Source organism: Dromiciops gliroides, chromosome 1 (genome assembly GCF_019393635.1).
Source record: "Dromiciops gliroides isolate mDroGli1 chromosome 1, mDroGli1.pri, whole genome shotgun sequence".
Classification (NCBI taxonomy): domain Eukaryota; kingdom Metazoa; phylum Chordata; class Mammalia; order Microbiotheria; family Microbiotheriidae; genus Dromiciops; species Dromiciops gliroides.
This window is the reverse complement of record NC_057861.1, coordinates 602,089,676-602,103,174: the sequence shown is the minus strand read 5'-3', so window position 1 is coordinate 602,103,174 and position 13,499 is coordinate 602,089,676. Positions and strand designations below refer to the sequence as shown.

The 13,499-nt window shown below is 48.4% G+C and overlaps 1 protein-coding gene across 5 annotated transcripts; it reads right to left on the bottom strand.

Moving 5' to 3' along the window:
* Nucleotides 1-214: 214 nt before the first annotated feature.
* On the bottom strand, nt 215-13,499 carry MYORG (myogenesis regulating glycosidase (putative)). Of its 5 annotated transcripts, none has more exons than XM_043973137.1 (3): nt 12,814-13,037; nt 12,417-12,508; nt 215-5,543 (listed from the first exon to the last, which is right to left on the bottom strand). In XM_043973137.1, the coding sequence occupies exon 3, from the start codon at nt 5,456-5,458 to the stop codon at nt 3,326-3,328; it is 2,133 nt and encodes a 710-aa protein (XP_043829072.1). In that variant the 5' UTR covers nt 5,459-5,543; nt 12,417-12,508; nt 12,814-13,037; the 3' UTR covers nt 215-3,325. The 5 variants fall into 5 exon arrangements, with proteins under 5 accessions (XP_043829072.1, XP_043829065.1, XP_043829080.1 ...); XM_043973130.1 differs by lacking the exon at nt 12,417-12,508 and adding an exon at nt 7,607-7,678; XM_043973145.1 differs by lacking the exon at nt 12,814-13,037 and adding an exon at nt 7,607-7,678 and having other exon boundaries at nt 12,417-12,582.

Sequence of the window (13,499 nt, the reverse complement as noted above, 5' to 3'; positions counted from 1 at the left end):
ATAGTTGTCATAAGGACTTTTTCTTTTTTTGTTTTTGGTCACTGAGGATTGGGGTAAGTAGAAGAGAGAGAAAATAAATGTTTTTGTTAATTAAAAAGAAATTAATTTTGGGCAGCTAGGTGGCGAGGTGGATAAAGCACCGCTCCTGGATTCAGGAACATCTGAGTTCAAATCTGGCCTCAAACACTTGACACTTACTAGCCGTGCCACCCTGGGCAAGTTACTTAACCCTCATTGCCAAGAAAAGAAAAGAAAAGAAAAGAAATTAATTTTTAAAAAAAGAATATGAACTTGAAGGAAGAGAGTCTTTTTTGCTTTCCTTTGCATCCTTAATGCTTAGCTTGTAAAAGTTTAGTAAATGCTTGTTGACTGGCTGATGTAGCCACTCATGGACACATACATAGCTCACACACACACACACACACACACACACACAGATACAAAGCTACGCATACAAACGTACTGGTCAAAGAGAAAGACATTCAAATACACACAGGTCCATATAAACAAAAAAATCTAGCTACTGGAAAATATTACTATAAATACAGATACTAAGCCACAGAGACATAGGTACCCAGCCAGATTCTCTCTCCCATATATACATACACAGTCACAAAATTACAAAGACACACAGATGCTCCACCACACAATACACATTCAGAGAGATTCTTTCACACATGCATACACATATCCAGCCACAGAAATACATTCACAGACACCCAAATACACAGCCACAAGCATCTCCCCCCACATAGATAGCTAGACACCTTTCTTACACATACATATTCACATAAAAGCAAATACCCAATCACATGCATAATCACATACTGACAGATATTCAGGACCCCCTCCTACCCCCCTCCCCCCCAAAAACCCAACAAACCAATCAACCTTTTCACAATACTTTTTCATACATGCAGACACATAGTCCATCTCAGGCTTTGATATAACACAGACATCTAGCCCCTACCCCAGACACTTATGTTTTTACACAGATATTCAGCCACACCCAGTCACATAGAGCCTTTACACATGTACCTAGTCCCATCAAGAGACAATCACTACAAGAACTATCCAGTTAAGTATATATACCTGGTCACAGGAAGAAAAAAAAGACTCATGGACAATCACAAAAAGAGATAGCCACACACAAATACCTAGTCCTATAGACATCCATATCCATAATTACACAGAGAAAGAGACAAATATTGACATATACATGGAAATTTACAGTCATGTAAATACATAGTCACATACACACAGGGTGAATTCTCACATTAAGGCATTCCTGACCCATCTGTGTGTCTGACTGGGGCAGTGTTGAACAGATAGGCCTTGGGGAAGGCGAGGTCAGTGCAGCATTAGGACATATGATCCATTCTGTCCTCTCTTTGTCAACCCAGCCCCTGGGGTATAGTAGGGGTAAAGACCATAGCATGGGAACAAGAACCTCTAATACTTCAAGCTCAGTTAGGATGTCCTGAGGAGACCTCTGGCCCCAAGGGCTCCTGATAGTCTATGTCCAGCCACCCCTTCTTTTTCCTAAATTGGGGTCAGGAAAGTGGAAGGGAAGGGGAACTAAGGCCAGCACTGGGCAGACTACACACTTGGATGCCCGTTCTCAAAGAGGGGCATCAATGGGAATCATGATGAAGCCTAGGCCCAGATGTGATGGACGAGGGGTTCAAGGTCACAGTTATGAGGGTATAGCTGAGCCTAAGATTTGTCAGGGTTGGGGATGGTTAGCCCCACATTCTTTCTTATGGAGGGAAAAGAGTATGGGGATGGGACCACAAAGCCCATATCCCTTTGGGAGTCAGAAATAGGGTTTTACTCCCTAATCTAACTTCAATCTTCTGACCCTACCTGCTCCCCTTCCTCTACTTTCCTATTTTTAAAAAAATTCTCTCAAACTAGATGACCACTAAGATTCGTTCCAGTTTTAATATCTATGGTAGTTCATGGGGAGAGGGACTTATATCAAAGTGAGGAAGAGATGAGGAATACTGCCAGAATTGTAAGTAGTGGTGGCTGGAATTATTTAATGGAAAAGGGAGCAAGAGAGGTCACCTCACAGACCCATAACTCAGTTCCACTTCCCTACAGAAGTTTGTTCTGAGAAGAAAACTCCCAGATGAGAAACAAGGAGGTGGAGACTGAGTAGAAGGTAGGGAGGGACAGGAGACATCCCACTCTCAATCCAGGCAGATTTCATCTTTGTGCTTTTAATGACCAACCATGTGCAAAGAAGACCTAAAAGGGGGGGGGGGTGAGGAGGTGATGACCTTTGACACCCTCAAGCTCCTGCTGTCCTGTCTTTGACTTGGGGTCACAAGCATGTGTGACTCATAAGAAGCATTAAATGGTCCAATAGAAAAATGGGAAAGTGGGCATATGGAGGGGGAGGAGTATGACAACGGGCTGAAAGGCTAGGACTACAAAACTCTTATCCCCTTGGGAGTTAGAAATAGACTCCCTACTTTAACTTCAGTCTTCTCACCTTACCTTCCACCCCTCTAATACGTTTCTAAATTTTTTTTAATCTCTCAAACTAGATGATCACTAAGTTTCCTTCTGGTTCTAGTAGTCTATGGTAGTTTGTGGCACATAAGGTAGTTCTTGCCTTTCTACCCAAGGAGACTACAAGTCCCAGAATGCAATGGGAGCCAGGGTCTTAGGAGATGGAAACACTGCATCCTGGGAGCAGGACCCTAGCTTGGGCTATGAGAATGCAGACCCTCGCTGTGGAAGGAGTTTCATATGACTTTCTCTTGGGTAGGGGAGGGTATAGGGTGGGACTATGATTATGACCTTCCTCTTCCCTCGCCTCTACCAGTCTCGGAGGAACAATGGTAGACGTGTGTGCTAAAAGTTTTCAGACAAACCTTACATGAGGGGAACCAGAAAATGCCTCAAAATATTGGGGTTGGGGAACTGTCGAGGAGAAATGGGTGATGGAATAGAACCAAGGACCCTATTCCAAAGTCTCTTGGGGAGGGAGGAGATGGAGATGGATAGATGGGGTAAGTTAATGGCTTTAAGGTGTGTTTGGGGAAGAAAGAATTTAGTCCAGAGGCAGGATTAAGGTTTTGGTGAGGGGAAGGTTGAGGTCTTTTGGAGTAGAGTCTCTCCAGGTCAGCATTAAGGTCTAGATTTGAGGATGGGATAGAACAGTCTTTGGAGAGGGGTTGTGGTGAAACGTCTGGGGTAACAGCCATGGTGTTACCAGGACAGGCTCTCTAAGAAGCTGGGGGGAAGGGGAGGGGGGGAGAGGAGGTTCCGAGGTCAGGGTTCCTGGACAATGAGGTTTCTAGGAGAAGCAGGGTTAGGACACCCAGGTAAAATAGGCAACTTCATCCAGATCCACAGGGTAGTCAGTGAGCAGGATGGGTGCCTTGACAAAGAGTTCTCCCTTGTAGCTGCGCCACTTCCCCGCGGGCAGATACACATCACGCTCCTGCTTCCCCGGTTCTAGCACAGGGGCCACAAGCAGCGTGTCCCCAATAAGGAACTGAGAATCCACTCGATGAGCTGCTTCATCTCCAGGTGCAATCCACCAGAGAGGCCGCACTATGGGATCGCCGGTGTCGGTCACCTCTCCAGCCAGCTCCAGCAGCAGAGGCGCCACCAGCTCCGCCCTCAGGGCTGCGAACTTCCGCGCTATCTCTACCACCTCCTGGTCGTAAAGCCAGGGCGGGATAGAGAACTGCATGGCCGGCATGAAGGCCGCCACCTCCAGCCAGCGCACATAGAGCTCACGATCTGGTATTCCGGCATTCCCCCCACCCTCGCCAACTGTATGCCCGGGCACTGCGTTGCCGCCTATCAGGTCAGGCAGGATAAAGGGGTAACCCAGCATGCTGATGGTCAGCACCGCTGGGATCAAGGAGCGCAAACCCAGCTCATGGCCCCACACTGAGTCGCGGTCGATAAGGCGGAAGAAACAAGAGATGTTCTGTGACTGGTAGCCCACGCGCACTTCAGCCAGTGAGAAGAAAGGCAGCGCCATCTCCGTGTAGCGCCGGCTCCAAAGGTTGGGATCAGCCAGTGGGCGGTACGTGCTGAAATCCCGGGGCAGGTAGCTCACTTCGCCAGCATCGAACTTAAAGGAGGAGATCGAGTACTGGGTGCGAAGTCTCCGCAGGTGACCCTGGAACCATTCCCGGGCAGCTGGGTTGGTGAAATCCAGGACAGCACCAATGCCATTCCACCAGCGCACCAGGGCTGGCAACCGCCCTGTGGGCTCCCGGACAAAAAGCCCTCGCTCCACGCCTTCCCCAAAGCTGGAGGAGTTGTAGTTGACAAAGGGGTGCACCCACAGGGTGACCCTCAAACCAGCCTCTTGCAGCTTCCTAAACATCTCGGTGGCATTGGGGAACTTGGCTTCATCAAAGGTGAAGTCCCCGTAGGCGGGCATGTACATGTCATCGATTTCCAAGTAGCTACAGTTGAAGCGGTATTTGCGGATCTTCTCGGCAAAGCGCAGCACCTTGTCCTGGTCTACCGCTCTCCCGTAGAGGGCCCAAGTGGACCAGATTGGGTCACGAAAGGCTTCTCGGGCTGGCACCTTGGAGGGTTTATTGAAGTAACGCCGCACCATGTACTTATGGATCGATGTCACATCAGAACCCACACAAACACGGTAACTGAGCTCAGGCAGCGGCCCCCGGCCCACAGGTGGCTTGTAGGAGGTGTTGTGGTAGCGGGCCTGTAACAGGAGAGAGCGCCCAGTGGCATTCCAGCCTAGGTGGAAGGGCACCGAGTCATTGACCTTGATGGCCACCGCTTTGGATGACAGCCAGTATCGCTCAAGAATACCACCAAAGGCAGCCCGAGATGAGTACACATCACTGGTGACAAAGGGCTGCGGCGCCTGGAGGCCGGCCAGTTGGATGGGCCAGTGTTGGGTCCGCATCTCGGCACCACCATACCAGTGCACATCCCCCAGGAACATGGTGTGCTCCACGGAAGGGGCTGGAGTCAGCTCCTCCCAGCGCACACGGTAGCACATGACAGTGTCCTTGGGCCGCACCGTCTGGATAAAGAAATTGAGGGGGCCTGCGGTGGACCGAGAACAACTCAAGATGTCACCCTCCCGGGCGCAGGACTCCAGGTCCAAAGCCCCAGAGCTGAAGGCCAGACGGAAGACTTGCTCCCCCTGCTGGTTTCGAATGGAGAAGCCACCTGTCCGGAGTTCCAACAGCTCAGCCCTAAGGCGCTCTGCCTTCCGGAGAGATGTGCTGTAGTAACACCAAGCAACTACGGCTGCCAAGACCAGCAGGAGTCCTAGGACTACAGATCCCACCATGGGCTTTAGCTCTTTGGATGGCTTGGCCTTGGTTGGGGAAAAGTTGTCAGGGAGGAAGGTATACATGGTTGTGGTAGCTCTGGCAGCAGCCTGAGAGTCCTCAGCTCTCTTTCCCCTTCGATGTCTCCCTTTTGGGGGATCCTGGGTCATAACCCCTCGGGCTGGGTAAGGAAGGGGAAAAGTATTACTTTCCTCATAGGGTCACAGAACCAGATCCATTGGAGAGCCACAGTGTCTGAAAAAGGGGGAAAGAGACAGTGTTTAGTTCTTTCTACTGCTTCCAAAATCCCATGATCCTTTCCTCCAACCCCCTCCCCATATCCTCTTGTCCTTGCCCTACAAAAAAAATGTATATTTGACAGCATAATTTCCATGAAGTACATAGCTAGAAATTTTTGTTCACAATATAGGGTGTGAGACATAGGAATAGGAAGGTGCTGAAGAAACCATTTCCAATACTCCAAAGGTAAGGATGATAACACACATTTATACTAGTACTTTAATTAGAATGTAGGCTTCATGAGGGGAGGGACTCTCCTACTTTGGGTGACCAGTGCTTTAGAAGCTAGTAAATGCTTACTAAAAGCTTGTTCATTCCTTCACAGAGAGGATTCTTCACTACAACCAATATCAGAATGGTAACTATCAATTCTGGGGGCTGCTAGATGGCGCAGTGGATAGATAGAGCACCGGCCCTGGAGTCAGGAGTACCTGAGTTCAAATCGGCCTCAGACACTTAACACTTACTAGCTGTGTGACCCTGGGCAAGTCACTTAATCCCAATTGCCTCACTAAAAAAAACCCCCCAAAAACACTATCAATTCTGGTGCATGGCAAGCAGTAAGACCCATTTAATTGCAGAAAGGAGAATGGTATATCAAGGTCCTTGTGTCCTTAGGACACAAAATCTCAGAGAGGGAAAGACCTCAGGTCACTGCTGGAGAGGCCACTACCAGGGAAGTAGCAGGGTGGGTCAGAGAGACAGTCACCTGGGTTGTGGAACCATCTGCTAGTTTTCTATTTTTAACTAAAGATTCTTGCAAACTAGATGCTCAGTTCAGTTGTACTTACCTGCTGAAAAAGTACAAGCACTTTCACTGCCCTCTAAATTACAATGCCCTAGGGAAAAGCTCCGGTTGTTCTATTCCATACTCCAAGGAACTGTAATTTTGTTGGCTGGTGTTCTTTGTCCACTTTCCAAAGTCCTTCCCTTCTCCTCCATTACAACTGCTACCACTATAATTCAGGCATTTTGCCTTTTGCCTACATGATACAACAGCCTCCTAACTATTCCCCCAACCTTTGTCTTGTCTCCTTTTAATCCATTCCAAATATGACGAACAAATTGACTTTCTTAATACATAGCCCTGACCTTTCTTTAAGCTCCCCAGTTGCCACAAGACAAAGTCCCAACTCTTCAACCTGGCATTCAGAGTGGTCCCAAACCTCGAAATCACCTCTGTCTAGCCTCCTTTATCAGCACTTCCCTAATATGAGCCTTCTACTGGTCTTCTCTCCCCACCCTCCCCAGCCAAACAGGTCATAATAAATCTCCCGAAATGTTCTTGCTCCGTCTGCCTATTCAAACCCTAGCCTTCTTTCAGGGCCCACCTAAAGAACTACCTCCTCTAGCTAGCCTTCCCAATTTCAGTCCATAAGGACCTAACTCTTCCTTCTGACTTTGGATCACTAATTTGGCACTTATCACACACAACCACCTTGCATTGTTTGGTAGCTTTTCACGCTTGAGTCTTATTTTCCCAAACAGATTATAAACGCTTTAATCAATTGCTCACCCTTTTCTATATTCCCCCACAAGGCTCAGCACATAACAAGTTCTCCGTAAATGTGTGTTTATGGTTTTGCTGGAGAAGAGGGAAGTACTTTGGCTTGGGAGTGGTATTCTAATGCCATGGTGTGAGGCAGGGAATGAAGGGGCACATATTGTGAAAGGTAGGAATATAGAAAAAGATATCAATTCTTTAAGTAAAAAGCTACAAGATGCTTTCTTTTTATTCTTTTTTTTTTTTTAAGTGAGGCAGTTGGGGTTAAGTGACTTGCCCAGGGTCACATAGCCACATAGACACTTAAGTGTCTGAGGCCGGATTTGAACTCAGGTCCTCCTGACTCCAGGGCTGGTGCTCTATCCACTGCACCACCTAGCTGCCCCTCTTTTTATTCTTTGATGGCAGAACACCAGGGGAGATCTTTCTCAGCCTAGCCTCCATGCTAGGTCTCTCCCTTTCCCCTATCCCCATTCCATGCCTCAGACAAACTAAGACCTGGGAAAGGCCTTACCTTAAAAAGGCTGAGGCCTCCCACTGCATTGTGGGCCATCACCAGTTATCCTGGCACTGGACTCAGATGACTCTGGAGGAGAGAATAAGGCTGATGGTTTTGCAAAGCCCTGCCTCACTTAAATCCATTTCATTTGCAACTAAGTTTTTCTTTAAAAGTTGATTTGAAGGAATATTTTATAGTATTTGCCCAGGGATGAAAAAAATGGCTGGTTTTGGCTTTGGCAATTTGCAAACCTTAATTTGCTGTATAAACGCTGCCTCTGCGTCATCACCACCACCACCAGTATTCTTTTCCCTTGCCTCTGCCTGTCCCATCCCCTACACTAAGTCTTGGACAACCAGACACAGAATCACAGAATTCTAGGGCTGGCAAAGGAACTTTGACACAGCCAGCCACAGTCACAGGCAAGAATTCACAGGGAGAGTCATGGACAAATATTGTTGCCCCGGGTCTTCCTGTTCTTCTCATTTCCAAACTTCTTCTTTTTTTTTTTTTTGGTGGGACAGTGGGGGTTAAGTGACTTGCCTGAGGTCACACAGCTAGTAAGTGTTAAGTGTCTGAGGCCGGATTTGAACTCAGGTCCTCCTGAATCCAGGGCCCGTGCTTTATCCACTGCGCCATCTAGCTGCCCCCCCTTTTTTTGTCACAGCAAAGAGACCCCTATGAGCACTCAGCCCTGAGGATTTAAACTCTCATTAGAAAGGAAATGAATTTAGCATTTTCTTTTTTTTTTAAATTTTTTTTTTTAATGAGGCAATTGGGGTTAAGTGACTTGCCCAGGGTCACACAGCTAGCAAGTGTCAAGTGTCTGAGGCCGGATTTGAACTCAGGTACTCCTGACTTCAGGGCCGGTGCTTTATCCACTGCACTGCCTAGTTGCCCCCTCATTTCCAAACTTCTAATCAGAAGCAGAGAGAAGAGCTAAGGTAGAGAGGAGGGAAATAAGATGGCAGGCTGTATTTACTCTTTCCATCCCCAGGAGAAACAAATCTGGGAGGCAGGGCTAGTTATAATATGGTACTTTGAACTCAGCCACCCAAGCTTTTGCCTCTATCACTTCCAACTCCAGGCAAAGGTGATGAAAACAAGGCCCAGAATAAACTGGCTTGCCCAAGGTTGCAGCTTCCTTGACTCTGAAACTTTATTGTGGTGAGACCTAGGTTCGAATTTATGACCTTCCCACCCCTTCCCCCTTCACATTTTGACCCTGTTATTCCAGGCCTACTTCTTATCTTTTAGTTCTTGTTGGTCTGCAATAACTTCCTGTCCCTCTGCCTGTCTTGCTTTAGTCTGAGGTAAGATAGGCATCTGTGTGCAGAATGAGATCTCTCCTCAAATCTAAGGCTTTTGGGCATTCCTCTCCAAGAAATCTCCTTCCAACCAATCCTGTGTGTGTGTGTGTGTGTGTGTGTGTGTGTGTGTGTGTGTGTCTTGTGGGAGTAGGGTAAAAAATTTAAAAAGCTAAAAAGCCATCTCTCCTTTATCAATAATGAGATTTAGTAGGATAATCTAAACCCTGATGAGATAACCAGAAATATTTGACTTGATAGTTTTTGAGGCCTCTGGCAACCTCTGTAATCCAGCCCCCAACACTCTGCAACCCCTTCTGGTGGATTATAATTTAAAGGCCCATCCTCACTTAATCTCACCCACTTTCCAAGCCACCAGCAGGATCCTGGTCACCCTTCCCAGATTCCCATCCCTTCTATTTTGTGTGCGAAGGGTCTTAAACTGAGCATATTATAAGGAGAGAAAGGAAGTAAACAGGAGAGACGAAATGTCTCTGTTCTCAGGAATGTTCTGAGTCAGAGGTTCTGAAACTTTTTGGTCTCAGGACCATTTAAATTCTTTTGTTTTTTGTTTTTGTTTTTTTGGTGAGGCAATTGGGGTTAAGTGACTTGCCCAGAGTCACACAGCTAGTAAGTGTCAAGTGTCTGAGGCTGGATTTGACCTCAGGTCCTCCTGAGTCCAGGGCCAGTGCTTTATCCACTGTACCACCTAGCTGCCCCTTTTAAATTCTTTTTTTTTTTTTTGCAGTCAATGGGGGTTAAGTGACTTGCCCAGGGTCACACAGCTAGTTAAGTGTCAAGTGTCTGAGGCCAGATTTGAACTCAGGTACTCCTGAATTCAGGGCCGGTGCTTTTAACCACTGGGCCATCTAGCTGCCCCCCCCCTTTAAACTCTTAATGATTATTGATGACCACCCCCACCCCTCACCAAGAGCTTTTGTTTATGTGAATTATATTTGTTGATATTTACCATATTAGAAATCAAAACACCTTAGTATTATTATGGAAACAATATTGATGTCATAACTCTACAGGGTCCCTGGACCATATCTTGAGAACTCATGTTTTGAACTGACAGGGGACACCTCCAGCCCACACTGATTTCTCCCTTCTTTACCTTCCTCCAGCACTTAAAGTCTAAGCCATGAACTCCCCCAGAATCACAGAATCTCCAAAGTTAGGAGGGGCTTTAGAATCTTTTCCTGATTCACTTACAAAGATGAGGGGCCCAAAGGGGTGCTAAATTGTATATAACATAAAATATTTTTATTAATTGGTTTTACTGATTTTTTCTTCTCAAAAAATTTTTTTGTTATAAGGAATGGGTCTCTGATGGGGGAGATCTAGCTGATGTAATAAACAAAAGATATAGTTAAAATCTATTTTTTTAAAAAAGTCATCTGGTCCAACCCATACCTGAACTGGACTCCCTCAAAATATCTGATGGGGTTATCAAGCTTCCAACTGAAAGCCTCATTTCACAGAGAAATACCTATCTTCCTTTTTTTTTTTTAAAGGAAGTAAAGAATTTTAAAAATTCAGACCAGTTGCTGTCCAAAGCAACTCCATTCTTCCTCATATCCTCCACCCCACCCCTGCCTCCAGAACTGAAACATAGCTGCCTTTGGAAGGGTAATATTGGAACATGGAAAATGTCATAGAGTAATCTATCGAAAGAATTCTCAGCACCAAACTCCTTTTCCCAATTTAACTTAATATGAATTCACTATGTCCAAAGCACATCATTCTCTTTTTTGGTAGCTCCAATTATTAGGAAGTTTTCCCTTCTGCTGACAAAGGTCTGCCTTCTCGACTTTGAACATATCATTGTCATGCCTTGTTTCTTCAGCTAGACTGAACTCCCCAAAGAGGCACTGTCTTCTTCTCTGTTTCACCCACATATAAACCAATATAGAGGTCAGTTGCACCCCCAGTATCCTGTAGATTTGAATGAATGGGAGCCTCCTTACACCCCAGTGGGGCAAAACTAGGGTCAGTGAATGGAAATTACAGGAAGGCCAATTTCTGCCCATTACAATGAAAATACTCTCACAATTAAAGCTGTCCCAAAGTAAGCGTCTTGGACACTGTAAGTTAAGTAGGGGAGCCCCCCTCAATCTGTGTTCAAGTTTCATTGGATGTAGAACTAGATAGGTCCTTTAAGTTTCCTTCCCATTCTGAGATGGGGCAGATAAGGCCCATACCCTAGGGGATCTGAAGATATCACAGACATGAGGACAGAAATACAGACACGGACAGATACTATATGGTGTTTGCAAGCTGAGAAGCAGATTTATTGGAGTAGAGAGATAGCATTGGAGTTTCCTATGTAGCCACATTCAAGCTGCTGCTGCCAGTCGGGGCAGCTGCTGGAAAGGAATGGCTTAAAATCCAAGTTGGACCTACACTGGGGGAGGGCAATTTCTGGAAGGGACTGGCAGCTGTTCCTCTGGGGGGGGAAGTCTTTCTGTGGTTACTGATAACCCCTTCGCAGATTCAGCAGAACACCACCCTGTAATCAGCATGGGCTCCCCTGCTGTCTGGCTGTGGGATACTCATTTATCCTGGGAAGGGATGCTAGGGTCTGCTGCATTTGTCCTGGATCCTCCTTTCTATTCAGCCACTTATAAGTCTGAGGGAAGTGCCAACCTTCCTCCCACAAGCCTTGGTGTCTTGCCCTAGTGGCTCCGAAGTTCATCCCCCCCTCCCTTCCTACCCTTTGCTATTTACCAGAGTCCCACTCAAAAGCAACTTGATCACCAGCCCAGACCTCAATGCCATGCAGGATAGTGCCAAATGTAGCTTGGATCGGATGGCAGAGAACAACTGGCCTGGACCCAGGATCCCAGCCCCCACTTCATGGGCTCCTCTTTGCCCCCTTCCTAAGCCTTCAAGGGCCTCCCCACTGTGGCTCCTCGCCCAAATTCTCAGTTCACCTCACCCATTCCCCAGTCCCCCAAGGGGGTAGTTTCATTCACTCAAACAGCAGCTCAAACAGCTTTTTCCAGACAGGAACCCAAAGAGGACAGACAAGCTTGCTAGTCACATTGGAAGCCATGGTCTGAGTTGGGAGTAGACTTGGAATAGCTTAAAGGAATTGTAAAAAATCATCTGCTCCAGCCTTATCCTTTTACATATAAGGAAGCTAAGGTCCTGCTTATGGGCACCCAGCTGGTAAGCGGCAAAGCTGGGACCAAACCAAGATCTCCTGACTGAGCCCAGCGCTTTTTCCATTACACAGGTGTCCCATTTCTCTGCTTGGGGCTCCTCCCTCTGTTCCCAAAGCAAGAGCAAAGAGACAGATTGGGCTTCCCAGAGGTTCTAGGTTTAACTCTGCCACTCAGTGTTTCAAAGCCTGTGATTGATTGAGAGGGAGTTTGGCTGAAGGGCTCCCTTATCCACCCCCAAACCCAGCCTGCAGCCAAGCCCGTCTGACTCATCCCAAAGCGGGAGGCTGGAGTCACCGCTCCTCGCTGTTCTCAAGTCTCCAACACGCTCGCCCCCGGGGACCCACCTACCTAAATGTGGGAGGAGGTGGCCTTCTCACAGAATTCTTCAGAGTGGGTCCCATCTCCTGGGTCAGATTAAGCCAGAGCCCAGGGGCTGGGCTCTAGGGACAGGGGTGGGATGGTGTTTAGGGTTAAAGTCTGAAGCAACAGGCTGGGGAACAGCTAAGCCCCGAGGGCCTAGTGGGATCCCTCCCCTCCATCGCCTTGTCCCGCCCCTCGAACCCCTCCCAGCGCAATTCCCTAGCGTCCCACTCTTTTCCCCTCCTCAGAGCGCCCCCACCCCGACTACAGATCGCAGTCCTTTCCAGCTGCTGCTCTCGCTTCTCCAGAAGCTAGCCCCAGACCTCAGTCCCTTCCCCCGCACACATTTAACCCCGAACCTGGCTCGGAAAGAGGGAGCACTTACGACTCAAGCTACGTCCCCCCAAGCCGGGCGACTCTCGGACCCGGGCCAAGGGATCGCGGGGGCGGACGGAGCTTGCTCCCAGGCAGTGGCTCTGGCCGCTGTCGCGCGTCTGCTCGGAGCTTGTTTACGGCGCCTCTGCAGCCCACAGTCGGCCTCCCGGGCGCCCCAAGGGTCCCAGGGAGTTTTCTAGCCCCGCTGTGCGCGCCAGGGCGGGGGTGGGTGGGGGGAACCCCGGCCCAGACTCACTTGGGGAGACCCGCCCCCATCCTGCTCCTCCCCCAGCCCCCGGCCTCGGAGCTCCGCCCCTCCCCGCCCCGGGGAAGCCCATGGCCCCCAAGCTAGCTCCCTTGGTCCGGCCCCAGGGGGATCGCGTATTCCCAGGGAGTCCCGGCGTCCCACCTTGGCAGCACTCCTCCCCTTTTCTGGAGAGGCCCCAACCCCGAAAGTTTTGTCCCTTCTCATTCCCCCCAACTCCTTTCCTTCTCCGGAGGCCCCACCACCCCGAGAATCCGGCCTCTCTTCAACCCCTAGCTCCGCCTCTACTCCGGCCTTCTCCCTCTCTGAACTCCTCCCATCCTGGCCCCCTAACTGGAGAATTCTGCCCTTTCTCACCTCTGACACCCCAATCCGGGAGGACTCCCTCCCTTCTCTCCTCCACAGTCCTCTGCAGCACTGGAAGCTAGCAG